Below are 27,751 nucleotides of genomic sequence, written 5' to 3' on the forward strand. Positions count from 1 at the left end.
GTTCCCTCCCCCCACTCCAGCCAGGGACAGGGACTGTCGTGCCCATCTCAGAGGCATATTGGTCGCCCTGCCCCACGGCAATGTGGTGTAATGCATGCAGGTGTCGGGTCCTGATCCACACTCCATCCTTACCTGAGAGTGAGATATCACACCTCTGGGTGAGGTGCAATACCTCTGTAGCAACCGATCGCTCAGGGTGCTACAGTTCCATTTATCTTCAGCCTAGGTGACGTATTGTGATACAGGGCCATGATTTTGGCTATAAAAGGGTCCCCTAGACCCCTACCCCAAGCTTTTTAAGAGAATCATATATGGCGTGCCAGGAGACTCTATGGAATGCTTTCTCAGCATCCAATGAGAGTATCTAATTACAAATTTTTAACTGCATCTAGCCCAGGAAATACTTTGTGCCTAGTAGCAGTGTCTGCTAGTCAGCGGATTATCCCGGCTGTTAAGCAAGCTACACCACCTGTAGTTTGGACACTTAATTTTTTCAAAGGAAATGCTTCGGGACCACGCGATACTCAGTGAAGAGCATCAGGAGGCACCCCAAGGCATAGGGGCTGGGACTGGCAGTAGGATGCCTTGCGGTGGACAGCCGAGCTCGATCCTTATAAAATCTTTTTAACTGCAGCAGCTTTAGTGGACGCTACTGGAGCTGGAATTACGCGGCTGCTGGCATGAGACTTGCCCTCCAATAGATCCTTGTAAATGGATTTAAAGTGTATTCATTCAAATTAGAGAGACAATTTAAATTAAAAAGCTTAGAGCTGCCTCCACCACAGGGGGGCTCGCTCGACCCACCAGCGGACAGGCACCAGTATTGGGAGAGGGGGGCTGGCCGTCAGGGTTCACCGCGGCTCTGGCACAAACCCGGCGACACGGAGGTGGCACGGGCAGGAGCGGACTGAACGTGTCGGCTTCTCACTTTTTGGATTTTAGAAGGGCATGACATGCCTATATCTGTGTCTCCCCCTCCTTTTACTCCTCCACCTCTTTTCTTTTCGCATGACTATATGTACTTGTCACTTTTCCATGTGTTAGTTGTGTCTTCTGAGCAGTTTGTCAGCTTTTGGACACCTTTGAAGGTGTTTTCTATGTGTTTCTATGTGTTTTTGTTTGCCTGCCATTGGTTTTAACGGTGTTCGAAGGTGTTCGACGAACCGAACCGAACTCGAACACTACGGGGGTGGCTCAACACTACTCTCTACATTATGTTGTTCTCAGTTCAGAAATGATCCCCAAGCCACTGGATAGGGGACAACTTAACGATGGCTGGAGGTCCAACTGTTGAGACCCCCACTGATCATGAGAACTGGAATTCTGAAAAGCCCTGTTTGAATGGAGCGGTGGTTGATCAAGTACACTGCCACTCCATTCATGCTTGTGGGAGAGCCGGAGACCAGCCGAGCACAGCGCTCTGCCATCTCCGGCGATCCCATTATTAATGATTGGAGTGGCAGCGTGCGTGAGGGATCACAGCTCTTTTCTTCAGAACCTGGGTTCCCATGATAGGTGGGGGTCCCAGCCTCCAGCAATTGGGACGTTATCCCCTAATCCAGACAGGGAATAGACCCTCAAACTTGAGACTACCCTTTTGCACATGAATTCCATCTGTTCCTCTGAAGAGCAGAACATACAGAAATGTGAACGCGCCATTACTTTATTCAGGATTTACTTATTAGGCCACAGCCCCACTATCAGTATAAGGACACGGCCCCACTATCAGTATAAGGACACGGCCCCACTATCAGTATAAGGACACGGCCCCACTATCAGTATAAGGACACGGCCCCACTATCAGTATTCGGTCAGTATTGTTTCTCAGGAGTGGGAGCCAAAACCAGAGGAGCAATCAGAGAAAAGGTATAATAGAAACAAGTCACCAATTCTGCATTTATCACCCACTCCTGAGAGGAAATACTGATCGGATACTGAACAAATACTGATAGTGGGGCCGTGGACTAACACATAGTCCTGGGAGTAAGAGTCCAATACTGGACTGGTGGAAGGACATATGGTAGGAAGGTGGGGGCCAAAACACTTAGAAACACGTGTAACTAGTCCAACTAGGTAAAACACTGCAATTATGACTTCTTCCACAGCCCACGCCATTCTACGCTAAGCCACTGGGGCAAATATGGCTACCATTGGTAGCCTTCAAAAATCAACTTCCTGCCATAATAGGAGATTCAGAATAGATCACAAGGCTTCAAAATAAAAGGCGGCATTGTAACAGGGGCTCGGCATTAACGACGTCAGTCACGTTTCCAAGCTGTTGCTCACCCACAGTCAGCCATTTCTGTGACTCTCCCGCCAAAAAGCATAGTCCACTAACTGGGCATGCTCCGTTTTCTCTCAGACATGGCGGACCGTCGATCTTGACTGTTCTGTCTATGGTAATAACGGCGCTCTCTGCGTCCTCTCTATGGTCGTGGAGGAGCGGATGTTTCGGACAGCTGGGAGGGGAAGGGCTGGAGTAAAGTTACTGTAGTGACGTCACGGGGAGGAAGTAAAGGAAGGAGGGAGAGGGAGGCAGAGAGTGAGCGGAGCTGAGCTTCCTACTCTGCAGAAAGGCGAAAAGAAAGAAGAGTTCTGTGAAGAGAGGTCGCTGGACGGGAGGGCAGAGAAGTTCCAGAGGCGCCGCCGTGGAGGACGAGAACAACAGGGAGGAATGTAGGGAGTCCACAGTGTGAGGTGAGTAGTGGGCACTGGCCCCAGCTGAATGGCCGGCAGTGAGGGAGTGCAGCGCCGCTCTTAACCCCTCAGGGGCTGCCCTGCCCTTGTCTCCTGTGTGCACTGCTGATACCTGGCTGCTAGGAGTAATGGCCAGCATCATCCAGACCAGGGGATGACCTCACACTGCTCTGTGTCATGTTAGGGAGGTGCACTTACTAAAAGCTTTTTTCCATCAGCTTCCTTTGTATGGAGTAATGGATCAGTCATAGGAGTAGATGAGCTGCAGCACTGCGTCTGCTGCCCTGGGAATCGCCTAAATAACAATTCCTGGAGTGGTGATCCCCTCGCTCTGTAGACAGCACGGCGTCTGCTGCCCTGGGAATCGCCTAAATAACAATTCCTGGAGTGGTGATCCCCTCGCTCTGTATACAGCACTGCGTCAGCTGCCCTGGGAATCGCCTAAATAACAATTCCTGGAGTGGTGATCCCCTCGCTCTGTAGATGGCACTGCGTCTGCTGCCCTGGGAATCGCCTAAATAACAATTCCTGGAGTGGTGATCCCCTCGCTCTGTAGACGGCACTGCGTCAGCTGCCCTGGGAATTGCCTAAATAACAATTCCTGGAGTGGTGATCCCCTTGCTCTGTAGACGGCACTGCGTCTGCTGCCCTGGGAATCGCCTAAATAACAATTCCTGGAGTGGTGATCCCCTCGCTCTGTAGACAGCACTGCGTCAGCTGCCCTGGGAATTGCCTAAATAACAATTCCTGGAATGGTGATCCCCTCGCTCTGTATACAGCACTGCGTCAGCTGCCCTGGGAATCGCCTAAATAACAATTCCTGGAATGGTGATCCCCTCGCTCTGTAGACGGCACTGCGTCAGCTGCCCTGGGAATCGCCTAAATAACAATTCCTGGAGTGGTGATCCCCTTGCTCTGTAGACGGCACTGCGTCAGCTGCCCTGGGAATCGCCTAAATAACAATTCCTGGAGTGGTGATCCCCTCGCTCTGTAGACGGCACTGCGTCAGCTGCCCTGGGAATCGCCTAAATAACAATTCCTGGAGTGGTGATCCCCTCGCTCTGTAGACAGCACTGCGTCAGCTGCCCTGGGAATTGCCTAAATAACAATTCCTGGAATGGTGATCCCCTCGCTCTGTAGACAGCACTGCGTCAGCTGCCCTGGGAATTGCCTAAATAACAATTCCTGGAATGGTGATCCCCTCGCTCTGTATACAGCACTGCGTCAGCTGCCCTGGGAATCGCCTAAATAACAATTCCTGGAATGGTGATCCCCTCGCTCTGTAGATAGGACTGCTCCCATAATCGCCGGCAGGACAATGAGCGATTTACTGCAATTCTAAGGCAGTGGTCAAGCTCCAGACTACAGATTGCTGTCATCTGCTGATGGGCTTTATTTCCAACCATGTCTGCTTTGTATCCACAACCTATTCCACTGATGCCTTGTGCAGGGCGACTGCAGGACATGTCAGATCCCTTCCAGTTCTATGGGTTATTATGGGATGCCTTCTGCTTGTGATGGTTAGGGTTATACAGGAGGTGAAGATTGCTTTGTAGCATTTTCCCTAATGATTCTCATTGGGGCCACGGATATCACCTGTGACTGAACATGACCCTACAGTGGCAAAAGTGACTTTTCCCCCATAAAAAGGGGAAGCGGTAAATGTGATTTTTGCCACATATTTTCATGTAACATGCTTGTGGTTTGTTATAGTTTTTCATTTTTTTTTTGACCAGCCAAATCTCAGTGCTGAGAGCCGGAACAGCAGGTTGCATGTGACTCGCCCCCTGGGCCGTGGGGCACCCGGAACCAGGCTTCTGGCGATGCTGGGGGGTAGTAGTGGCAACCCGATCCCGTGGCTGAGGGTGGTCAGACCAAATGTTGTGGCAGTCTATTTATAGAGTTATGAATGTCCGACTACGCCACCCGTGGATTGCGGTCAGAGATGACCGCCGCTGCAAGGCAGACCGCTGAGGCTGGTGTTGGTGTGCAGCACAGGGATAGAATAACTCCCCACGGGAAGAGTGTAGCCTCAAGGCAGTGTAGGTGGATGCTGGGGGTGATGGTGCAGACGCAGCAGAAATCACAGTGTCCAATGATACAGTCCAGGGTCTTTTACTCACAGTTGTTATCCAAGTCACTTCTGTCAGCAATGACTGCCCAAGCCGTGCTGCGTCCAACCGATGAGGGGCTCGGTAAGCCCCCAGTCAACTCAGGAGTATGGCACAGGACCCCCTTCTGTCCTTTCTCTGGCCTCTTGTGCCCCACCAGTGACCACACTTCTGTCCGGCTGCCTCGGGACTTCTCTGGTAAAACTTGGCGCCAGTTTCCCTGACCCTATGTGGTGCCTTCCTAGCGGGTGTATCAAGGGGTCGCACCAATAAATGATCATGACCTCCGGTTCTTGGCTGAGGGATGATTTACCTCCACCAACTTGGGAATCCGATATCCTTCCACGGCCTGACCCTTCACCCGATATAACGTGGGCTTGCAACGGTTGCTGTCCGTTCTGCTCTCTTAGGGTCCCTTCTGCCTTCTTGTTTCTGGAGCCTTTCTACTCCTGTCTCTACTTCCTTCCTTCTCCTTCTTTTCTGCTCTCCGGCCCCGGCCTTCTCTCTAGGCCTGCCTCGTGGAGCTGAGCTCAGCCTGAGCCTCAACTCCATGTCGGCTCTCTCTCCCTCTGCACGAACTGAACACCCACTAAAGAGGGCACCCACCTTTTATCTGCTTCTCTGTGTCTTGAGCTCAGGTGACCTGCACCCAATGAGCTCCTTCCTATACTCCAGAAACCGTCCCCTTCTGCTCCTACATCACTGGGTTCTCTCCCCCCTCCCCACTCCAGCCAGGGACATGGTCAGTTGTGCCTGCAATAAAATGGGAGCACCGTCGAGCAGTCCCCCGGAAATGGGGTGAGTGTGTGCATGCAGCTAACTGAGCCCTGGTCCACGCTCCATCCTTACCTGGGAGTGCAATACCCCTGTAGCAACCGAACTTGTGTCAATATGTAGCCTTAGTCCACGGCCCCACTATCAGTATTCAGTCAGTATTTTTTCCCAGGAGTGGGTGATAAATGCAGAATTGGTGACTTGTGGCTATTATACCTTTTCTCTGATTGTTCCTCACCTGGTTTTGGCTCCCACTCCTGAGAAAAAATATGGCCTTGGCCATAAAGTGGGGCAGTCCACTATAGACAATTTGGATGATAGAGGGGACCCGTAATTGAGCACAAGTGTAAAGGCCGATTTAAAGAGGCAAATTTCAGTCCATTAACTATAAAATGGACCGACTCCTGAAATATATAATACATTGGGTGCATTAGTACAATGCAAGATGTGCTGTAAATGTTTTCATAAGAATTTGGGAAAGTTATGAAATGTCCTAGTCCTGATCTAAGGGTCTAGGCTTTTAGTTGAGATGAATCTGTGCTGCACTTTATGTACACGCTCAGTAGTGAGGCCGGGCTGTGGAGTCAGTCAGGGAAATTGAGGAGTCGGAGTCAGTGGTTTGGTTTACCGACTCCACAGCCCTGACAACAATAGTTTTTATACTTGTATAAATGGTCCGATTGCAAAATGTATGATTGTTTCACTTGTTCTTTGTGCAATTGGTGGCATATTTATACAGCAAGCACTGGTTCCTTACCAGAAGGGCAGTGCTAATAACTTGTTGCCCTTTTAATGTATTACCACTATGGTAATGCTTATATAGTTTTTCAGCAAGTTACGTTTGATTAACAGATGAACTGTTCTACAGCTTTCTAATATATTTTGTGTTTTAGTTCCTCAACATTTTGAAGATGTTAATAAACCTTCCCAAGGAGTGTTGCATTTGCTAAACCTGTCTAAATAAGTGTTTTGTAAGTGCACTAATATATTTACCAATCACCGTCTTCTCTGGTTGCATATGCCGCTTTGGTTCTTTTCTCACTGTGACTTTTATTCTGACTCGCCAGATCACACTGAGGTTTATGTCTGAGCCTGAAGTCGCTTGTACAGTGTAGGCCTGTAGGCTTTGTTCTTGCGCTGCATAGACTTACAAGTGCTTCTCACTGAATTAGAATATCATCAAACAGTTAATTTATTTCAGTTCTTCAATACAAAAAGTGACACTCATATATTATATAGAGACATTACAAACAGAGTGATCTATTTCAAGTGTTTATTTCTGTAATGTTGATTAGTGATTTCATTGGCTATAAGCCATAAAGTCATTTTCTCAGTAAATTAGAATAATTAGCTAAAAACACCTGCAAAAGCATTCAAAGCGTTTAAAAAGGTCCCTTACTCCATTTCAGTCGGCTCCACAATCATGGGGAAGACTGCTGACTTGACAGATGACCAGAAGGCAGTCACTGACACACTCCACAAGGAGGGTATGCCACAAAAGGTCGTTGCTAAAGAAGCTGGCTGTTCACAGAGTGCTGTATCCAAGCATATTAATGGAAAGTTGAGTGGAAGGAAAGAGTGTGGTAGAAAAAGGTGCACAAGCAACCGGGATAACCGCAGCCTTGAAAGGATTGTTACGAAAAGGCCATTCAAAAATTTGGGGGAGATTGACAAGGAGAGGACTGCTGCTGGAGTCATTGCTTCAAGAGCCACCACACACAGACGTATACAGGACATGGGCTGCAAGTGTCGCATTCCTTGTGTCAAGCCACTCGTGACCAATAGACAATGCCACAAGCATCTTACCTGGGCCAAGGAGAAAAAGACCTGGACTGTTGCTCAGTGGTCCAAGGTGTTTTCAGATGAAAGTAATATTTGCATTTCAATTGATGTCTAAGGGGTAACGTTTCTCCTTGTGGAGAGTGACACACCGGCTCTGGCATGCCTAAGTAAGGAGGCTTATTCGCTGTGCAATGCTCCTCTGGGAAATTTAATATGCAAATTGCCTCTTCAGCAAAAGGACTTGAACTCTATAGCGCCACCTATTGGAAGCAGCAATCCTACAAGTCACAATCAACCCCAGAGGAGCATTGCACAGCGAATAAGCCTCCTTACTTAGGCATGCCAGAGCCGGTGTGTCACTCTCCACAAGGAGAAACGTTACCCCTTAGACCTCAGTCCAGAGCCTCTCACCTAGCCAAAGCAGTTCTCATGCTTTGCGCTGAGAAGGGCCAACAGCCGAAACACTGTGTCTGCAATTTGAGATTCTGATTTGGCTTTTATCCTAAGTCATATTGCACGACTCGTTAAATGGTTGATTGTGACCTGTAGGATTGCTGCTTCCAGTAGGTGGCGCTATAGAGTTCAAGTCCTCTTTTTCTCTGAATTTGCATTTCATTTGGAAATCAAGGTCTCAGTCTGGAGGAAGAGTGGAGAGGCCACAATCCAAGCTGCTTGAGGTCTAGTATGAAGTTTCCACAATCAGTGATGGTTTGGGGAGCCATGTCATCTGCTGGTGTAGGTCCACTGTGTTTTATCAAGACCAAAGTCAGCGCAGCCGCCTACCAGGAAATTTTAGAGCACTTCATGCTTCCCTCTGCCGACAAGCTTTTTTGGAGATGGAAATTTCATTCTCCAGCAGGACTTTGCCCCTGTCCACACTGCCAAAAGTACCAATACCTGGTTTACAAACAACAGTATCACTGTGCTTGATTGGCCAGCAAACTCGCTTGACCTTAATCCCGTAGAGAATCTATGGAGTATTGTCAAGAGGAAGATGAGACACCAGACGCAACAATGCAGACGAGCTGAAGGCCGCTATCAAAGCCACCTGGGCTTCCATAACACCTCAGCAGTGCCACAGGCTGATCGCCTCCATGCCACGCCGCATTGATGCAGTAATTGATGCAAAAGGAGCCCGACCAAGTATTGAGTGCAATTACTGAACATACATTTCAGTAGGCCAACAATTCGGATTCTAAAACATTTTTCAAGCTGGTGTTATAAAGTATTCTAATTTACTGAGATAATGACTTTTGTGTCTTCATTGGCTGTAAGCCATAATCAACATTAACAGAAATAAACACATGAAATAGATCACGCTGTAATGACTCTATATAATATAGGAGTTTCTCTTTTTGTATTGAAGAACTGAAATTTACTTTTTGATGATATTCTAATTTTGTGAAAAGCACCTGTACATTGTAAGGCCACGGCCCCACTATCATTATTTTTTCTCAGGAGTGGGTGATAAACACCGAATTGGTGCACTTGTTTTTATCACCCACTCCTGAGAAAATACTGACCTGATAGTGGGGCTGTGGCCTAAAAGTGACTTCCGACTCGCATTAAAACCCCAGTGTGATGTGGAGTGTCAAAATAAAAGACGCGAGAGTGAGAAGAGGACGGGAACGGTGCTGTAAACTAGGTAAGACTGTGATCGGTAAGTACATTATCACACATATTACACATTATATACATTTAGACCGGTTTGCAAATAACAAAAATTATTGGGAATGTTTCTTTAATTTGCGGTCAATGATTACAAAGACCTTCTTGTTTCCATTAATGACTGGAAACCCCATAGTTAGTCCTGCATTCAGCTGAGAAGTGAATACAGTTGTATCTGGTGTAAGTGACTCTCCTGTGAGCTAACTGGGCTGAAACATTGTAGCAAATGATCAGTGAGATGTGGACAGCTGATGAACTGAATCCACAGGTGTGTGTGTGTGTGTGTGTGTGTGTGTGTATATGTATATATGTGTATATTTTTTTTATATATACATACATTATAGCGCCATTTATTCCATGGCACTTTACATGTGAAGAACGGGTATACATACAAGAACAATTACCATAATCTTGAACACAATGTGACGGCAACTGGTACAGGAGGAGCGAGGACCCTGCCTGTGAGGGCACACAGTCTACAAGGGATGGGTGAGGGTAGAGTTATATATATGCACATGCTCATCATATATTAGAAAGAGCTGCCAGATTCCATTATTCATAAATGAAAGGGACTTTCTGCTGAATAAAATGTTCCTGGTTATCTGCCCTTGAAGACATGCAGGCAATCAGCTGATTGGATCCTTAACGCAGGTTATTAAATTATCATTGTTGGCAGCAGATTGCTCCGTGTGCTGTGGACCTCATGATAATGTATGCAGACAGAATGATCGTATTGACAGTATGGACTCTGCAGTTTTGTTAGCCTGGGTGTAAATGAGGCCATATGCAACTTGACTTGTATATAGATGAACGACGCTTATTTATTGCAGAAGTTGGGCTGTTGTAATAATTCTTAGGGACTCCATATACAATAGATGGCTGTCGTCCAAACGATGGTTAGGCCGGCTGCTATCTCAATCGACTCCTCCGTTGACAGGAGCACCTCTGCTGAAGGCTCCTGCGGCCCCTGTGGCAGCAGGCTCCCTGCGCCAGGGCTGTGGAGATGGAGTCGGAGTTGTGGAGTCTGAATCAAAGTCGGTATAAAATGAACAGACTCCAACTCCTAAAATATATACCGGTAATTATTTATTTATATAGCGCCATTGATTCCATGGGGCTGTACATAAGAAGGGGTTACATACCAAGTACAGATATCACTTACAGTACACAAACTAGCAATGGTAGACTGGTACAGAGGGAAGAGGACCCGGCCCTTGCGGCTTACATTCTACTGGATGGTGGGGAAGGAGACAGTAGGCGAGGGTGCAGTAGTTCAATGCAGTTTGTGGGGAATATTTTTTTCATAAGAATTTGGGAAAGTTATGAAATGTCCTATTCCTGATCTAAGGGTCTAGACTTTTAGCTGAGATGAATCTGTGCTACAGTAAATTTATCACTTACACATGAGGGAGTCTGAGTCGGAGGTTTGACTTACCGACTCCACAGCTCCGCCCTACACCCTCTGATTGAGCCGATGTCAGACTCCTCTTGCAGCAGCTTACCTTGCAGAGAACAACAGGATCTACATTCTGGGAAAGGACATGGTGTACCTTTACCTCTCCCAACATAATTTGTAGGAGAGAGTTGGGAGGCCCATATACATAGTCTCTGTATACATAGGGGGCCGATTGAGCACTTAAAGGTGTCCCCCCCCCCCCCCCCCCGCTTTTCTCTTATCTTGTGGCGTTTGCTTACTTTTATCCTAAAATTTGTATTTTTTCTAAAACAAATGGCCTTTCACCGTTTTTGCAACTTTTAGAGCAGAGGTCCCCAACCGCCGGTCCGCGGACCAGGACCGGGCCGTTGGGGTTTTTCAGCCGGTCCGCGGGGAGAGGGGGCCCCTCCAGCCTCCAGCAGGGCCGCCATCAGGGCATGACTGCCCTGACTCCAGTATGGGGCCCGGCCGGTAGGAGCCCCCTCGGAGCCCCCCTCTTGTGCGTCTCTCTCCTCATGGGGCCCCCGGCCGCATGCTAAGCGCCGGGTCCGGGACATCTTAGCGCTGCGCTGCTGCGGCAGCACCTTCATGATTCCCCTGACTTCCGGTCATGTGACGGCGCCGTCACATGGCCGGAAGTCAGGAGAACCTGGTGTCAGCGATTTGGACGAGCGCCAGGATTCTGCAGGGATCACATGGGGGTAAGTATAACAAGTTTTATTTTTTTTTAAATACAATTAACTAGGAGTGGGGGGAATGGGAGATGCACATGGGGGGAGGGGAGAGATGAGAGATGCACATGGGGGGAGGGGAGAGATGAGAGATGCACATGGGGGGAGGGGAGAGATGAGAGATGCACATGGGGGGAGGGGAGAGATGAGAGATGCACATGGGGGGAGGGGAGAGATGAGAGATGCACATGGGGGGAGGGGAGAGATGAGAGATGCACATGGGGGGAGGGGAGAGATGAGAGATGCACATGGGGGGAGGGGAGAGATGAGAGATGCACATGGGGGGAGGGGAGAGATGAGAGATGCACATGGGGGGAGGGGAGAGATGAGAGATGCACATGGGGGGAGGGGAGAGATGAGAGATGCACATGGGGGGAGGGGAGAGATGAGAGATGCACATGGGGGGAGGGGAGAGATGAGAGATGCACATGGGGGGAGGGGAGAGATGAGAGATGCACATGGGGGGAGGGGAGAGATGAGAGATGCACATGGGGGAGGGGAGAGATGAGAGATGCACGGGGGGTGGATGAGAGATGCACGGGGGGTGGATGAGAGATGCACGGAGGGGGATGAGAGATGCACGGGGGTGAGCTGCACATGGGGGGGTGAGAGATGCACATGGGGGGGTTATGTTTACATAACTTTGTTGCCTTATGAAGGGCGGGGGGGGCCCCCAAAAATTTCTTGCACAGGGGCCCACTACAGTCTGTGTCCGCCCCTGGGATGAAGTAAATGCAGCTGAACAGCAGCTGTCAGCACAGCTGCCCTGTCCTGCTGCAGGGCGTGATGGGGCCTCAGTGATGCGGCTCCTGGCACAGCACATTATGTGGGGCTCCTGGCATAGCTCCTGGCGGGGACCTGGTCTACACTATATGATAAGTATGCACTAAACTCCAAATCCCTCCATTGCCCCGCCCACCCCACCCCCTCCTTGCTGGGCCATGGAAAAATGATCTTGCTTCAAGCCGGTCCCTGGTGCAAAAAAGGTTGGGGACCACTGCTTTAGAGCAATAAGTTGCATCTTTTTCAACTTGTTTAAAAAATGTGCAAACATTTCTGGTATAAATAATAAAACTTTTCTAGGGGGGACGAGAACATTTGTAACAAATTTTGTGACTTTTTCAAAACTTGCAATGAATGGTGAAATCACGGTAAAACGTGTGGAAATTCTAAACCCCATCCACAGTGGAGAACCAAAATAAATACAGGTGAACAGATATAAAATAGACTTCCTAAAAAGGAACAAATGGAAAGATGAATTGGGTGCAAACGGAAAATCGCTTTAAATGCTTTAATGATGGCATTCAAGCTACCGCAAAGGTAGTAGTTCACATTATCAACTTCTGACAAAGGAGAGATTATCAAACAAAACAAAAACACATGGTAAAAATGCAACAAAAGATCAGTGTTGCTGTGCAGTGTTTTTAAAGGTAACCTATTGGGTTCCTCAACTCTTCCAGAGTCAATCGAGAAGACGACGCCAGCAGGGAACGTCCATCACGCACCGGGGGGGGCTATTGAGTCCGGTCTAGTCTTGGTTATTAAACGTTGTTAGCTAGTGTTTGACACTGCGTACTTTCGCTGCTGAAGAAATGATCCTGGAAAGTGGATTTATAAAAATCTATTGCCATATAAAGGTAAACTTACAGTGCAATGAAAAAAAGAAAAGATATATTTTATTTATATCATAACATTGTGAGGTGACCTGCGGTGAGTTTTTAAAATCCGCAACATGTCAGCTGAGTTTTATGTACGGATTTACCCCATAGAATTGCATTAGTTTCAGAAAATCTGCAGGTAAAAAAACGTATGTAATTCACATGTGTCTGTATCACAGGTTTGTCAAAGACAAATACCAGGGGGTAGTAAATAAAAACAAAAAACCAAGCAGCTTTACTGAAACCATGATACCAAAACAAGACAAAAACTGCAAGGAAAAAACGCATGTAACTTAATTAAATTAGATAATAGCTGCAGAAAATATGCAACATCAAAAACGTATGAAGTACTTATTTTGGGAATGTAGCCTAAGGAAAGGTGTCTAGCCTTTATATAGCAGGCTGTCTGGTCATCTGTTTTGTATGTCGTCATGTGCATTAAGGTTTATTCATAGTCCATTTTTTGTTGACATTTATATTGTTAAAACAGGGCCGATAAGTAACAGATGTGCTGCACTTTTCTCACACCAGTGATACGCTGGGCCTTCAATGACACCTCTGATTTTCTTATTTATAGCCTAGATGCTTTAGGTTATTTTGGAGATTCGTGTTGCTTTTTACCTACTTTGTCCACAAATATTTGGAAACTTTTCCACCTCAAGATTGGCACTTTATGCCATAAAACACCGCTTACTGCGGTCCAGAAAGAGAAAGCATATGTACACACTACATAGTTTTCGAAGCAGAAGATGCTCCTGAAAAACATCGGTGTTTTTCCTGAAGCTTTTTTTTTGTCTTTTTTTTTTTTTTTTCCCATTCTGTTCCATACAGTACTTAACATAATAGCATACAAGCCACCTGAAGACTACTCTGGTCACTTCTAGACTCAAGACTTTCAAAGGATGGAATCATATGCACAGCATATAGCTTTCACATAACTGTACATGCATTCATTCTTTTCCCTTTTTTTAGCACTTTTTCAGGCTGAATCCCCCTGAAAAAGACGGTGTCCACAAACCTTTTTATATAATTTATCTGTTCCCATTGTTTTTAATTATGATGTTGTACAACTTTGAAATGACTGTACGCTTCATAGTTATTCTGCTTCTGTATAGAGATTGGAGAGCAATGTGAGAACATGTTTCTGGGTATGCTATCTTGTGTGTAAAAGTGCTTGTGTTACAGGACTAAGGCAGTTCTACACACAAGAACATTTCCTGAATGAGATCTCAAGGATATGTTGTTACAGACTGAGCCCCTCCCGCTCGCCTTACATGTGGTGCGGAGAATTGGCGTGTAAGAGATGTAAAGCTTCTGGAGCACCATTTGGCTGTAGTTTGTGTCAGACATATGTAAATTATGGCACTCATTAATAGCAGGCTCGCTCTTATTCCGCTTGGATATCTTCATTTCCATATTGTGCTATGACCACTTCAGACCCCATGTTTGTGAGCGTGTGTATGTATGTCTATATGTATATGTGTATTATATCTTGCTCAAGTTGATATTTATGTACATTTCCAGGTATTTGAACTTGTGCAAACATTTAAGCTATGATGGGCACATAAAATAGGGGTGACCCATCGTCATTTTTTATTTATTAGGTTAAACAAGCATAAAAAGCTGTAGAATAAACTCCACTTGAAAGGCATCAAAGGGTGCAATTTTCAGATTTGTAGGTGTGTTGGGAAATTATATATCTATCATATATCGAATAACTTTCTGTCATCTATCTATATCTTTATCTAAGATTATTTTTTTTCTTGGTTATCATGAGGGCTTTGGCTGTAAAATTCGTGTACTTTCCTGGTTCCTTTTGAGATGCGTGCGTAAAAATCAGACGGCATACGTATGGTCCGTGTGCTGTCCCCCTTTTTTTTTCTTGCACCCATAGACTTGCATTGGTGAGTCTCATCCGATATATGCAGCCACTCGCAGCATGCTGAGATTTTTCTTATTCTTTTCCCTGCCCTCACGCTGAATACAGGTAAGAAAAAAAAATAGCATATCTGCACTACCTCATTAAATAACATTGGTCCGAGTGCAATCCGATTTGTAAATCAGAGTACTGATCTGATTTATACACAAGTGTGAGCGAACCCTTAACCTGCAGATATTGGGTTACTCTGCAGGTTAATAGCGGCCTCTGCACTAAAAGCCTGGCTACAGGTAGGAAATGAACTCTACTCCTCCCGGCAACCTTGGGCTTTCAGTCATAGAGGTGCGGCTTCAGTCACTGCTCAGTCCATAGTGAGTGGTGGCTGTAAACGTGCACCAGCACTGACTGACAGCTGGCTCAGCACTAGTACACTGCAGAGTCTGCTGTCAGTCCATGCCAGGGTGTGGTTACAGCCGCTGCTCAGTACATACCTGTGACTAAAAGCTGTTCCTCCTGGTAGCCGGGCTCTTTGTGGCGGCCACGTGGCTTTAGAATGCTTTTAACATGCACATTAACCCAATATCGGCAGGTTAATTTTGTTTGCGATATGACAGGTTCCTATGCTTAGGTTCCGCATTTGATCTGTTTTTTTTTTATTTGGCACACCAATCCTCTGTACCCCCAAAATACAGTGTAAGGCCACGGTCCCACTATCAGTATTTTTTCTCAGGAGTGGGTGATAAAACCAGATGAGGAACAATCAGAGAAAAGGTCTAATAGAAACAAGTCACCAATTCTGCATTTATCACCCACTCCTGAGAGGAAATACTGACCGAATGCTGATAGTGGGGCTTGACCTAAGGCTGGCCATACACATTAGATTGCTGTTGGCAGAATGATGTTTCAGCTGATAGCCATCTCAGCCTACACTCTCATACACAGGAATGCTTGCTCGGCTGAACGTTCCTGTGTTCTCTATGAAAAGGCACAGACCTCCAGGAGAACAATGCGATCAGCTGACTGGAATTGGACATGCGTGAGCGACATCTCTCCTGAGCACCAGTTGGCCAGCTCTCCCATAGATAGAAGACCATTGGGCGAACCCGTCGGTATTGGCAGGTTCAGTTCACCTTTGTCTAATGTGTATAAGGACCTTAAGTTTACAAGACCTGTTAGAGTTGTGTGATTTCTTCTTTTAATTTTGATTTCATATGCAACAGTTTAAGTTCCCTCAATAAACGTATGGAGAGTTTTTGATGTTGCATATTTTCTCTGCATAGAAAACGCATCGTCTGACAGTTCCAGCAAAGTGAATAGGACTTATAGAAATCTCATGCCTTTTTTACGCTGAGTAAACTGAGCTGTGGTACAGGTTTCAAATCTGCAATATGACAGCCTCTCTCGCGAGTATGCCGATTTTTCCTTTATAGAACTGTATTATATGAGGAAAATTTGTTTAAAAAAAAATATGATGATCTGCAGTACTTGTCAGCGACCATTAAACAGTGTGATTGAGCTGTGCAGGACCCCCAGTGAACTGATTTTATATGGGTGAATTATCACAAGGACAGGTCATAAGTCTAAAAATAGTGGACACCCCTTTAAAAGGGGCATACCAGTGTCTGTGTTTCATCCCAGTAGAGGATCAAAATTGCACATTGAAGTCTGTAGGTCTGTCCAAAACTCTGACCGTGCACTGATAGAATGAAAGAAAAATGGACAACCAGAATTCTATTTTGCCATCAAAAACGCTACAAACATGCAGCAAAATACGCAGGTGCGTTTTTTTGGGGCATTTTTGCTGCGTATTTGTAGCGTTTTTTTCACCCCCCCCCATTACTTCCTATGGGTGAAAAAAAAAAACGCTGAAAGAAGTGACATGTCACTACTTTCAGCGTTTTTCTAATCACAGAAAATACGCAGCAAACAAAAAAGCAACACGTGGGAACAGTGAATTCTGGTTTCTCATACACTTTGCTGGTACTGCATAAAAATCTGCAGCAAATACGCAGCTAAACACAACGTGTGTGCACATACCCTTTCTGTGGAATCTGCTGGAGTTCCGCAGTAAATGCTTTTTGTGGCAATGTAGCCTTATCTATGGGCTGTTCAAATGTCTGAAAGCTTTTCTTCGTTGTCCAATAAAAACCTGATGAAGCTTTGATGGGGAAAAAAAATACATATGGATCAAACACTGATGGAATTTTTTTTTTTTTGTGTGTATGAGAGAAATCTTTTGACATCTGAAAGACGTGTAGGCTGGGTTCAGACGAGCATATAATAAATTATCCTTTTTCATCCAGGAGAAACTTGAAAGGAGTTGTCCGCTACTTTCACATTGATGCCCTATCCGTAGGATAGGGCATTAAAGTATGATCGGCCAGGGTCCTGCAAGCAGCAACCCGGCCGACCAGCTGGTGGCCGCCGGCCGGAAGTTCTTACCTGCTTTGCTTGGCCGTCCATCTGTAGTGGCTGCTGTAGGGTACTGCACATCCGCCTCCCATTCAATTGAATAGGAGGCAGATGTGCAGTTACAAGGGCTGGCCACTACAACTTGATGGCCAAGCACCGCAGGTAAGGACTTGCGGCCATGGCCTCTGCCGCCGGCACCGATAACGGCTCTGGATAGGGCATCAATTTGAAAGTAATGGACAACTCCGTGAACGATTTTTCCTAGTCACCCACAGGGCTACCATCAGGGCAATACTGCCATTACTGGTGTATGTGGTCTAGTGAGCAGAAGCAAAGAGGGGCTCAGACTGGGTGAGATACTTTGCACAGCCTGCACCGTGGCAGAAGAGCCCAGCCACTATATAAACTGCCTCACAGACTGCGTGGCATGCTGGGGCCTGGGCTAATTACTTTAATTTGCTTAATGGGAATCTGTCACCCCCTGGGACTTATCTGACCTCTAATATGGGCATACAGGTGATAGAAATGTAAATCTATACCTACCTGTATACCTCATATTAGAGGTCTTGTTGCTGTGAAATGTCTTTTTATTCATTCAAGTTTCTGATGCTTGCAGGCCCTGGGCCCAAAAGAAATCCTCCTGTGTTAATTATGATTCCCCCCTCCCCTGCACGTCATAGTACCCTGTGACATGCAGTTGTGGTGGCCAAATATCGGCCTGCACACTTCTTCCTCCTGTCTGTGGTCATTGTACTACAGGGATCTTGTGCGCAGGCGCCGGCGAGTCAGGTGTGTGTGTGTTTTAACATTTAGTAAACGTGGTTAAAAAACAAACTTTCCATGATGATTCTCCAGTTTTAGGGTATGTGCACACGATGCAGAAAATTTCTGCATCATTTCTGCATCTCCCTGGCAGAAAAAAACGCATGCAGATTGTGCATGCGTTTTTCCTGCAGAATACATGCGGATCCACATGCAGATTCACATGCGTTTCCACATGCAGATTGACAAGCGCTTTCCAGGCGATTTTAGCATCACCTGGAAAGTGCTTGACAACTAGGTCACACTATATAAATCTATGCAAACAGCATGGATTTATATAGTGTGACCCGAGAGAGTGTATATACTTGCCTCCGATGGCCCGCGCTGTCCTGCTTTACAAAGTTCCCGGCTGCCGGCAACTTTGAATTCAAAGACCTGCCGACGTCAGCGTCACGTGACCCGTCACATGACTCTGACGTTAGCGCAGGTCCTACAACTCACTGCAAGTGCCGGGAACCAAGCGGGAGCGCTGCGCGGGCCGACAGAGGGTAAGTATACGTTTATTTTTTATTTTATTCTTGTTTTACAGCTTTTTTAATGGTACCTGGGTGTGGATGAGACTCTCCTCTCCTCCACACTCTGGTACCATCCGCATATTAGAACGCGCCAATAGCGCAAGTACAGATGCTGTCTTGCGGAATTGGCGCGTTCTAATGCAAGTCAATGGTGGCGAAATCGCCGCGTTTCCGCAAAATTAATTGACATGCTGCGGATTTTTGACCGCAGCGTTGACGCTGCGGAAAATTCCGCATCATGGGCACAGCACATGCGGATTTCCATTGGGGAACATTGCTTCCCTTCTACCATGCGTTTTTCATGCGTTTCCGCAACTGCAAAAATGCCGCGGAAACGCATGAAATACGCATCGTGTGAACTCAGCCTTATTAAGAGTTTGTAGATACCAAACATATAAAGGTTCTTTTTTTATTTTAAGCAGTGAAAAAAAAAATAATAAAATATATATATATATATTGTGTGTACAGACCAAAAGTTTGGACACCCCTTCTCATTTAAAGATTTTTCTGTATTTTCATGACTTTGAAAATTGTACATTCACACTGAAGGCATCAAAACTATGAATTAACACATCTGGAATTATATACTTAACAAAAAAGTGTGAAACAACTGAAAATATGGCTTATATTCTAGGTTCTTCAAATTAGCCACCTTTTGTTTTGCACACTCTTGGCATTCTCTTGATGAGCTTCAAGAGGTAGTCACCAGAAATGGTCTTCCAAAAATCTTGAAGGAGTTCCCAGAGATGCTTAGCACTTGTTGGCCCTTTTGCCTTTACTCTGCGGTCCAGCTCACACCAAACCTTCTCGATTGGGTTCAGGTCTGGTGACTGTGGAGGCCAGCTCATCTGGCGTAGCACCCCATCACTCTCCTTCTTGGTCAAATAGCCCTTACACAGCCTGGAGGTGTGTTTGGGGGTCATTGTTCTGTTGAAGAATAAATGATGGTCCAACTAAGCGCAAACCGGATGGAATAGCATGCTGCTGCAAGATGCTGTGGTAGCCATGCTGGTTCAGTATGCCTTCAATTTTGAATAAATCCCCAACAGTGTTACCAGCAAAGCACCCCCACACCATCACACCTGCTCCTCCATGCTTCACCGTGGGAACCAGGCATGTAGAGTCCATCCGTTCACCTTTTCTCTGTCGCACAAAGACACGGTAGTTGGAACCAAAGATCTCAAATTTGGACTCATCAGACCAAAGCACAGATTTCCACTGGTCTAATGTCCATTCCTTGTGTTCTTTAGCCCAAACAAGTCTCTTCTGCTTGTTGCCTGTCCTTAGCAGTGGATTCCTAGCAGCTATTTTACCATGAAGGCCTGCTGCACAAAGTCTCCTCTTAATAGTTGTTGTAGAGATGTGTCTACTGCTAGAACTCTGTGTGGCATTGACCTGGTCTCTAATCTGAGCTGCTGCTAACCTGCGATTTCTGAGGCTGGTGACTCGGATAAACTTATCCTCAGAAGCAGAGGTGACTCTTGGTCTTCCTTTCCTGGAGAGGTCCTCATGTGAGCCAGTTTCTTTGTAGCGTTTGATGGTTTTTGCAACTGCACTTGGGGGCACTTTCAAAGTTTTCAGACTGACTGACCTTCATTTCTTAAAGTAATGATGGCCACTCGTTTTTCTTTACTTAGCTGCTTTATTCTTGCCATAATACAAATTCTAACAGTCTATTCAGTAGGACTATCAGCTGTGTATCCACCAAACTTCTGTACAACACAGCTGATGGTCCCAACCCCATTTATAAGGCAAGAAATCCCACTTATTGAACCTGACAGGGCACACCTGTGAAGTGAAAACCATTTCCGGTGACTACCTCTTGAAGCTCATCAAGAGAATGCCAAGAGTGTGCAAAGCAGTCATCAAAGCAAAAGGTGGCTACTTTGAAGAACCTAGAATATAAGACATATTTTCAGTTGTTTCACACTTTTTTGTAAGTATATAATTCCACGTGTTAATTCATAGTTTTGATGCCTTCAGTGTGAATGTACAATTTTCAAAGTCATGAAAATACAGAAAAATCTTTAAATGAGGTGTGTCCAAACTTTTGGTCTGAAATAAATACATATATTATTATTATTTTCCGAGTCCTGCAGCGTCTCTATCTTTTGAGATCTAGGGCTGGGTAAGGGTTTATTTTTTGATTGCCGAGCTGACGTTTTTATTGATAGATTCTATGTTTTGATCGCCTGTTATTGTATTTTATTGCAATGTTGCTGCGACCAAAAAAACATTATTATTATTATTTTTTTTTTTGGTCGCTGTGCCATTTACTGATCAAATGAATCCTCTTTTTTTATATATATATATTGATCTTGCGATTCTGAACACGAATATACTAATGTGTATTTTTTTAATTGTTTTATTCTGAATTGGGCAAAAGGAGGGCGATTTGAACTTGTAATAATATATGTTTATTATGTGTCACAGAGGCTGTCTTCTGTGATGTAAAACGGAGTGTTTTCTCTAGTGCACGTAAGCACTAAGAGGTTCGTTTGGTGCACCTGGGACCGGATTACAGGTAGCTGAGAGAGATGGGCCGGTCTACCTACCCACATACCTCACCTCTGGGTGTAGTTAACAGACTATAAAATGGAGGTTAATAATAAACAAGAGGCCAGTGGCATAATCAAAATAGCAGGTCTTCCCCCTGCAGGATGCTACTGAGCAACAACTCTTAACAGAGCATCAAAAAACAAGGAGAAATACGGAGTCTTTAAAGGTGTAAAAAGATTAATTTTTATCTTCTCATACAAAAAATATATGTAAAAGAGGGAGGTGGGGAAAAGAGGGGGATATTTGTCATAGGTCAAGCATGATCAGACAGACAGGAAATGAGTGGCAATAACATGTTCCATGAACTCCCTAAAAAAAAAAGAAAAAAAAAAAAAAAAAAATATATATATCTATATCTATATCTATATCTATATCTATATCTATTATATGCATGTGGTGAGGTACTCACATGTGTGAGTACAAGTGGTTTGGCAGGTAAGCCCTAGGTATACAATCATCAAGTACAATGTAAAGCTTAGCAGTAGTGCATAATATTATATACATAAGGCTTCCTTACCACCACAGAAGAGTCAGCCACGGCCAAGTTTAAGGGACGAAAAAGTGGTTGTTTATAGTGCAGGATTGCGTTTCGCCGCCAGGAGACCGGCTTTCTCAAGAGGTGAAGAAAGTATGAGAAAATAAAAATGTAATCTTTTTACACTTTTTTTTAAAGACCCCATATTTCTTCTTGTTTTTTTATAAAATGGAGGTTGTTGTTTGACACATGGGCTGTGTATCTGGAGGGAGAAGGACTCCTGTGTGTGGTTGTCTCCAGACTGAGCCGTGTACTAGATGCCTATCAACCTGTGTGACCACAGTGCTGGCTAACCAGAGACTTTTCTAAAAGGACTGTTTTCTTTGTTTTTGCCTGCACCTAAGGCTGTTTGTTTGCATTTTGCTTTTGATCGGTTTATGAAGCAAATAAACCGTTATGGACACTTCAAGGAACATGCCTCCTGTTTGCCTCCCATCGCACCCAAGTGAGTACGATCCCTACAGTATACAGTACAATAAAATTAGAATATCATCAAAAAGTTTAATTTATTTCAGTACTTCAACACAAAAAGTGGCACTCATATATTATATAGAGTCATTACAAACAGAGTGATCTATTTCAAGTGTTTATTTCTGTTAATGTTGATTATGGCTTACAGCCAATGAAAACACAAAAGTCATTATCTCAGGAAATTAGAATACTTTATAACAGCTTGAAAAATGTTTTTAAAATCTGAAATGTTGGCCTACTGAAATGTATGTTCAGTAAATGCACTCAATACTTGGTCGCAGGGTTGTGGAGTCTGAGTCGCTGCTCATTTTGGTGGAGTCGCAGTCGGTATAAAATGGACCGACTCACTACTAAAATATATAATAAATTGGGTACAGGAGTTCAATACAGAATGTGCTGAATATTTTTTTCGTATGAATTTGGGAAATTAATGAAATGTTCTATTCCTGATCTAAGGCTACATTCACACACAGCGTTTTTTCTGCATTTTTTGAGGATACGTTTTTCAGCTGCAAAAGCAGATCAGCTGAAAAGGTTTTTGAGCTCATAGCTAATGTTTTCAGTAGCAAAAGCAGATTAGAAAAAAACGCCGCACAAACTGACATGCTCATTGTTTGTGAGGATCCGTTTTTGAGCCCAAAAACTGATCCTCACAAAACGATGTCGGTCATATCTTGAAACCCATTGACTTTGCTAGGATGCTCAGTCACTGCATTTTACTGCAAAAAACGGATCCGCAAAAAACGCTGTGTGTGAATCATGACTGTAGCCAGCGAGGGGCAGGGGGGGACAGATATGTTTAAAAGACAGCTCATACAGCTTGTTGTGAAGGACGGTGTACCATTATCATTATTTGCACGACCAGCTTTTACAGCTCTTAATGGAGAAATGGCCCGCAAACTTGGTGTTTCTCTGCAAAGAGAAAGTATTAGGGTATGTGCACACGATGCAGAAATGAAGCAGAAAATTTCTGCATCTCCCTAGCAGAAAAAACGCATGCAGATTGTGCATGCTTTTTTCCTGCGGAATACATGCGGATTCACATGCGTTTCCACATGTGGATTGACAAGCGCTTTCCAGTCGATTTTAGCATCACCTGGAAAGTGCTTGACAACTTGGTCACACTATATAAATCCATGCAACCGGCATGGATTTATATAGTGTGACCCGAGAGAATGGTAAAAATAAATGTATACTTTACCCTCCGATGGCCCCCCGTGTCCCGCTCAATCTGTTCTCCCTCGCCGGCAACTTTGAATTGAAAGACCTGCCGACGTCAGCGTCACGTGACCCGTCACATGACTCTGACGTCAACGCAGGTCCTTCAAATCACTGCCAAGTGCCGGGAACCAAGCAGGAGCGGTGCGTGGGCCGACAGAAGGTAAGTATACATTTATTTTTTATTTTATTCTTTTTTTAAGCTTTTTTAATGGTACTTGGGTGTGGATGAGACTCTCCTCTCCTCTCCACCCAGGTACCATCCGCACATTAGAACGCGCCAATTATGCAAGTACAAATGCAGTCTTGCGGAATTGGCGCGTTCTAATGTAAGTCAATGGCGACGAAAACGCCGCGTTTACGCAAAATTGACATGCTGCGGATTTTTGAGCGCAGCGTTTACGCTGCGGAAAAATCTGCATCGTGGGCACAGCACATGCGGATTTCTATTGGGGAACATTGCTGCCCTTCTACCATGCGTTTTTAATGCGTTTCCGCGGCGTTTACGCAACTGCAAAAACGCCGCGGAAACGCATTAAAAACGCATCGTGTGAACTCAGCCTTAGACTACGTGCCCACTATGCGTTTTTCAAGCGTTTTTGCCGTGGAATTTCTGCAGCGAAAACGCTTGGTAATACGTGCCCCATGGTCATTGTGGAAAAATACGCAGTATGTCCATTAATTTTGTGGACACGCAGCGTAATCGCTGCCATTGACTTGCATTGGACCGCGTGACATCCGCATCACTGCATCTGCACAAGCGGATATCACACGGTTCAATGTGCGGATGGTACCCAGGTCTGGAGGAGAGGAGTCTCTTCTCCAGACCCAGGTACCATTGAACCTGTAAAAAAAAAAAAGAATTTAAAATAATAAAAAAAAAGATTATACTTACCTTCTGATGTCCTCCCGGTGTTTTCTCCGCTCCGTCTGGTCTGCTGTATGGGTCACGGTGTTGTGAAGGACCTGCCATGACTTTATTGAGGCATGTGACCTGTCACTGCAGGTCCTTCACAACACTGCGACCCATACAGCAGACCAGACTATTTTTGTTTATATCCCAATAGTTTTTTTCTGTCTGGTGGGGGGAGGTGTAGGGATTCTGGTTTATTATAGTTACTCTCTTGTGTTTTTATTGTACTTTTGTGTATTTTTAACATATTTGTATGTCTATTGTGATTTTCATAGGATTTTGCATTTTTTGAGCTCTCTTGCTATATACACTTTCTCAGGTACTTTTAGTGTATCTTGGTGTATGCAATTGTGTTGGTTCCATTGGCTGTACCTACCTATCTATTTACTTTTAAAGGGAACCTGTCATGTATCAAAACACTATTAACCTGAAGATATGGGGTTAATCTGGAGGTTAATATTGATCCAAAGCTGACCGGCTACTAGTAGGAAATTAACTTTATTCCTCCCTGCAGCCTTGGGCTTTCAGTCAGAGGAGTAGCTTAGTCACATAGTGAGTGGCAGCAGTAACCACGCCCCAGCACTAACTGACAGCTGGCTCAGTAGTGCATCAGTTCAGAGTCAGCTGTCAGTCAGTGCCAGGGCGTAGATACAGCCGCCACTCACTATGTACTAAGCGGCAACTGCGCCTTTATGACGGAAAGCCGAAGGCTGCCAGGAGGAATAAAGTTAATTTCATCCCAGTAGCTCGGTATTCAGTGCAACAGTCGGGCAGTTTTAGAACGCTGTTAACCCCTATACCTGCAGGTTAATAGCTTTTTGTGGTGTGACAGGTTCCCTTTAAACTGCTGTGGAATTTTTACGCATTGACATTGATTTGCAATATGATTTATAAAATCCTTGTCAGGATGATTTCTGTTTAAGATTTTCACAATGAATTTCACCCCCTTCAAGGCAGAGGAGTGACATCCACTGCAAATCTGCAGCTAAATCTGTATAACGCCCCCTTCACATGTCCGTGTTTCAGATACGTATGGTATCCATTTTTTTCACGGATACCACACATACCCATAATCTATGGTGCTTCTCACATGTCTGTGTGTTTGCAGGGACGTGTGTCCGCACAAAGCACATTGTGACATGTCAGTTTTTTTAACCAGCAGCACAGATAACAAGGGCCAATACAAGTCTATGGGCCCTTATAAAACATGTACAGCACATGGGTAACCTCTGTGTGCTGTACTGCAGTGCTTAACATTAACATTGTAAAGTATAGGCAAACCTTTTGAATTGATTTTTCTTAAGCCATACTGGGGGGGGGGGGAAGGGTGGCACCGGTACCGGTATTTTACAGCCGTGAGAAGGAGGCCTAATCCATTTTTCCAAGTCTGCAGTTAATCATAGCAGTTAGACAGGACAGGAGACAGGTAGGACATTCAAAGAATCCTACATCCACAGCATTTGCATTGCAACAAATAAGCACTTTATTTTTTGTATCATTTATATTCTGGCTGATGCATTCACTTACATCCACCGTCCTTACACACACTCTGTATACTCCATCCATATCGGCCCCTCTCTCCTCTCCTCTGTACAGCACTCATGCTCTTTTCACAATCCTAAATGGCACAGATCACTCACTCCCAACATACAACACAAGAAACGCTCTCACAAGTAATCTGCTCACACTCTCTATCCTCCTCCTAGTCGCAGGAGATATCTCTCCCAACCCTGGCCCTCCTAATAGTAAGTCAAACCCCTCTCCTGCTTCACTCAGAAACCCTGCTAATCTCATTAGTATTCCATGCATGCCTTCTGTCTCCTTCAATTGTGCCCTTTGGAACGCTTGGTTAGTATGTAACCACAAACTCTCCTACATCCCATGACTTTTTCCTTTCAAATTCCCTTAACCTTCATGCGCTTACAGAAACCTGTATCGAGCAATCGGACACCACCGCCGCTGCTGCTCTCTCATATGGTGGCCCACAGTTTCCCCCAGATCTGAGAAGCAGACAAGGTGGAGGTGTTGGTCTGCCACTATCAGCACAATGTACTTTCCATTACGTCCATCCTGACGGCACTATGGAGGTCGTCCTTCCTATTCTTTACAGGGACAGGAAATGCGAGAGGTTAAAAGCCCCTCCCACCACCCTCTCCTCAGTGTTTTTCCTGTGTGTGTGTGTGTGTGTGTGTGTGTGTGTGTGTAACTCAGCCATGTCCCAGTCGAGCGGGGGAGCTCCTGGGGTCTCGAGCCACTTCCCCCACTTCCGGCCGGGAACTACGCTCATATGCAGAGAGCGGCCGTTGGAAGTTAGGCACACTTCCGGTGACGTCACCTGGGAGCGCGGACCATCCTCTTCCGGTCCCAGCATGCATTCCAGGGTGGAACGCAAGGCGGTTTGGAGACATGAGGACCAAGGTGGATAAAAGCTACCTGGGGTCCTTAAGGGGGGGGGGGGGGTCACAGAAAGCTGCACCATGACGGATACAGCTAGGTCTGAGGCCCCAAAGGAGCAGTCCCCGGTATCTGTGAGTAAAACACAGTGTATGAGGGGACTGGGGGAGGTGGAATATTAGTATAGAGACTAATACGCCTATATTGATGTCCGGACATGGCAACACCTACCCCATCCATGGAGAAAGGATCAGGGAAAGCCTAGGAGATGTAATAAGAAGCTTGTCAACTCCGGCAAGCCTCTATGTACTGCCTGCACCTCAAAGATCATTAGGGAAGAAAGATCCACCCTTCTAACCGAGATGAGATCCATGATTAGAGAGAAGGTGCAGGCTTCAGTTTCCAGCCTAATTCCCGCTCCTACAACTCAGCCGGGTCCCCGCGCCAAACGACCCAGGTGGGAGATGGAAGCAAGTTCTGAAGATGTTCTGTACCCCTTCCTCGGATCCAGAGGAAGAAGGGGAGGTGGTGTCAGATACTCCAGAGATAGGGGAAAAGATACGTATTTTTATCAGCATATACGGATAAACTCCTGAAGGCTGTAAGAAATACCATGCAGGTTGAAGAAACCCAGAAGAATCAGTTGGTACAAGATGAGATGTTTGGCTGATTGCAGGTTCAGAGACCGTCTTTCCTGTAAACCACCATATCCGAGAGATGATCCTGGAGGAATGGGAAGAAGCAGAAAAAAGGCTGGTGGTGCCCTGAGATTTCAGGCTTCGACTCCCCTTTTAACCAGAGGACATCAGGACCTGGAACGACGTTCCAATAATTGAAGTTCCTGTGTCTAAGGTAGCCAAGAAGACATCCATTCCCTTTGAGGATTCATCAAGTCTAAAAGACCCAATGGATCGGAAGGCGGACGGACTACTTAAAAGAACCTGGGAAGCGTCGGTGGCAACAATGAAGGCAAACATAGCTGCCACTTCAGTAGCGAGATCCATGTATCTGTGGATCGACCAAGTGGAGGATCATATCCGAAATAAGACTCCTAGAGAGGACATAATAGATTCTCTACCATTGTTAAAATTGGTCATGGGGTTTATGGCGGACGCTTCCGCCAAGTCAGTCAGGTTCGCGGCCCGCAACAACTTTTTGTCTAATGCAGCCCGGAGGT

The 27,751-nt window shown here is 45.5% G+C and overlaps 2 protein-coding genes across 15 annotated transcripts in view; one reads left to right on the forward strand and one right to left on the reverse strand.

Annotated features, from left to right (window-relative positions):
* Positions 1-2,464, reverse strand: part of HAUS8 (HAUS augmin like complex subunit 8) — a 438,075-nt gene extending 435,611 nt beyond the window's left edge. For 2 of the 6 annotated variants that reach the window (XM_073657881.1, XM_073657870.1), the window contains exon 1: positions 2,287-2,437. In XM_073657881.1, the coding sequence (XP_073513982.1) occupies positions 2,287-2,327 (41 nt within the window). In that variant the 5' untranslated portion in view covers positions 2,328-2,437. Of the gene's footprint in view, positions 1-2,286 lie in introns of all 6 variants that reach the window. The other 4 variants (XM_073657846.1, XM_073657789.1, XM_073658053.1 and 1 more) reach the window with 3 other exon arrangements.
* MYO9B (myosin IXB) overlaps positions 2,459-27,751 on the forward strand; it is a 238,122-nt gene continuing 212,829 nt past the window's right edge. For 6 of the 9 annotated variants that reach the window (XM_073657105.1, XM_073657176.1, XM_073657508.1 and 3 more), the window contains exon 1: positions 2,460-2,697. The gene's annotated coding sequence lies outside the window, so the exon portion shown is untranslated. Of the gene's footprint in view, positions 2,698-27,751 lie in introns of all 9 variants that reach the window. The other 3 variants (XM_073657341.1, XM_073657251.1, XM_073657563.1) reach the window with 2 other exon arrangements.

Source organism: Phyllobates terribilis, unplaced genomic scaffold (genome assembly GCF_046119375.1).
Source record: "Phyllobates terribilis strain yellow unplaced genomic scaffold, ASM4611937v1 Scaffold_1__5_contigs__length_1240528914, whole genome shotgun sequence".
NCBI classification, from domain to species: Eukaryota; Metazoa; Chordata; class Amphibia; order Anura; family Dendrobatidae; genus Phyllobates; species Phyllobates terribilis.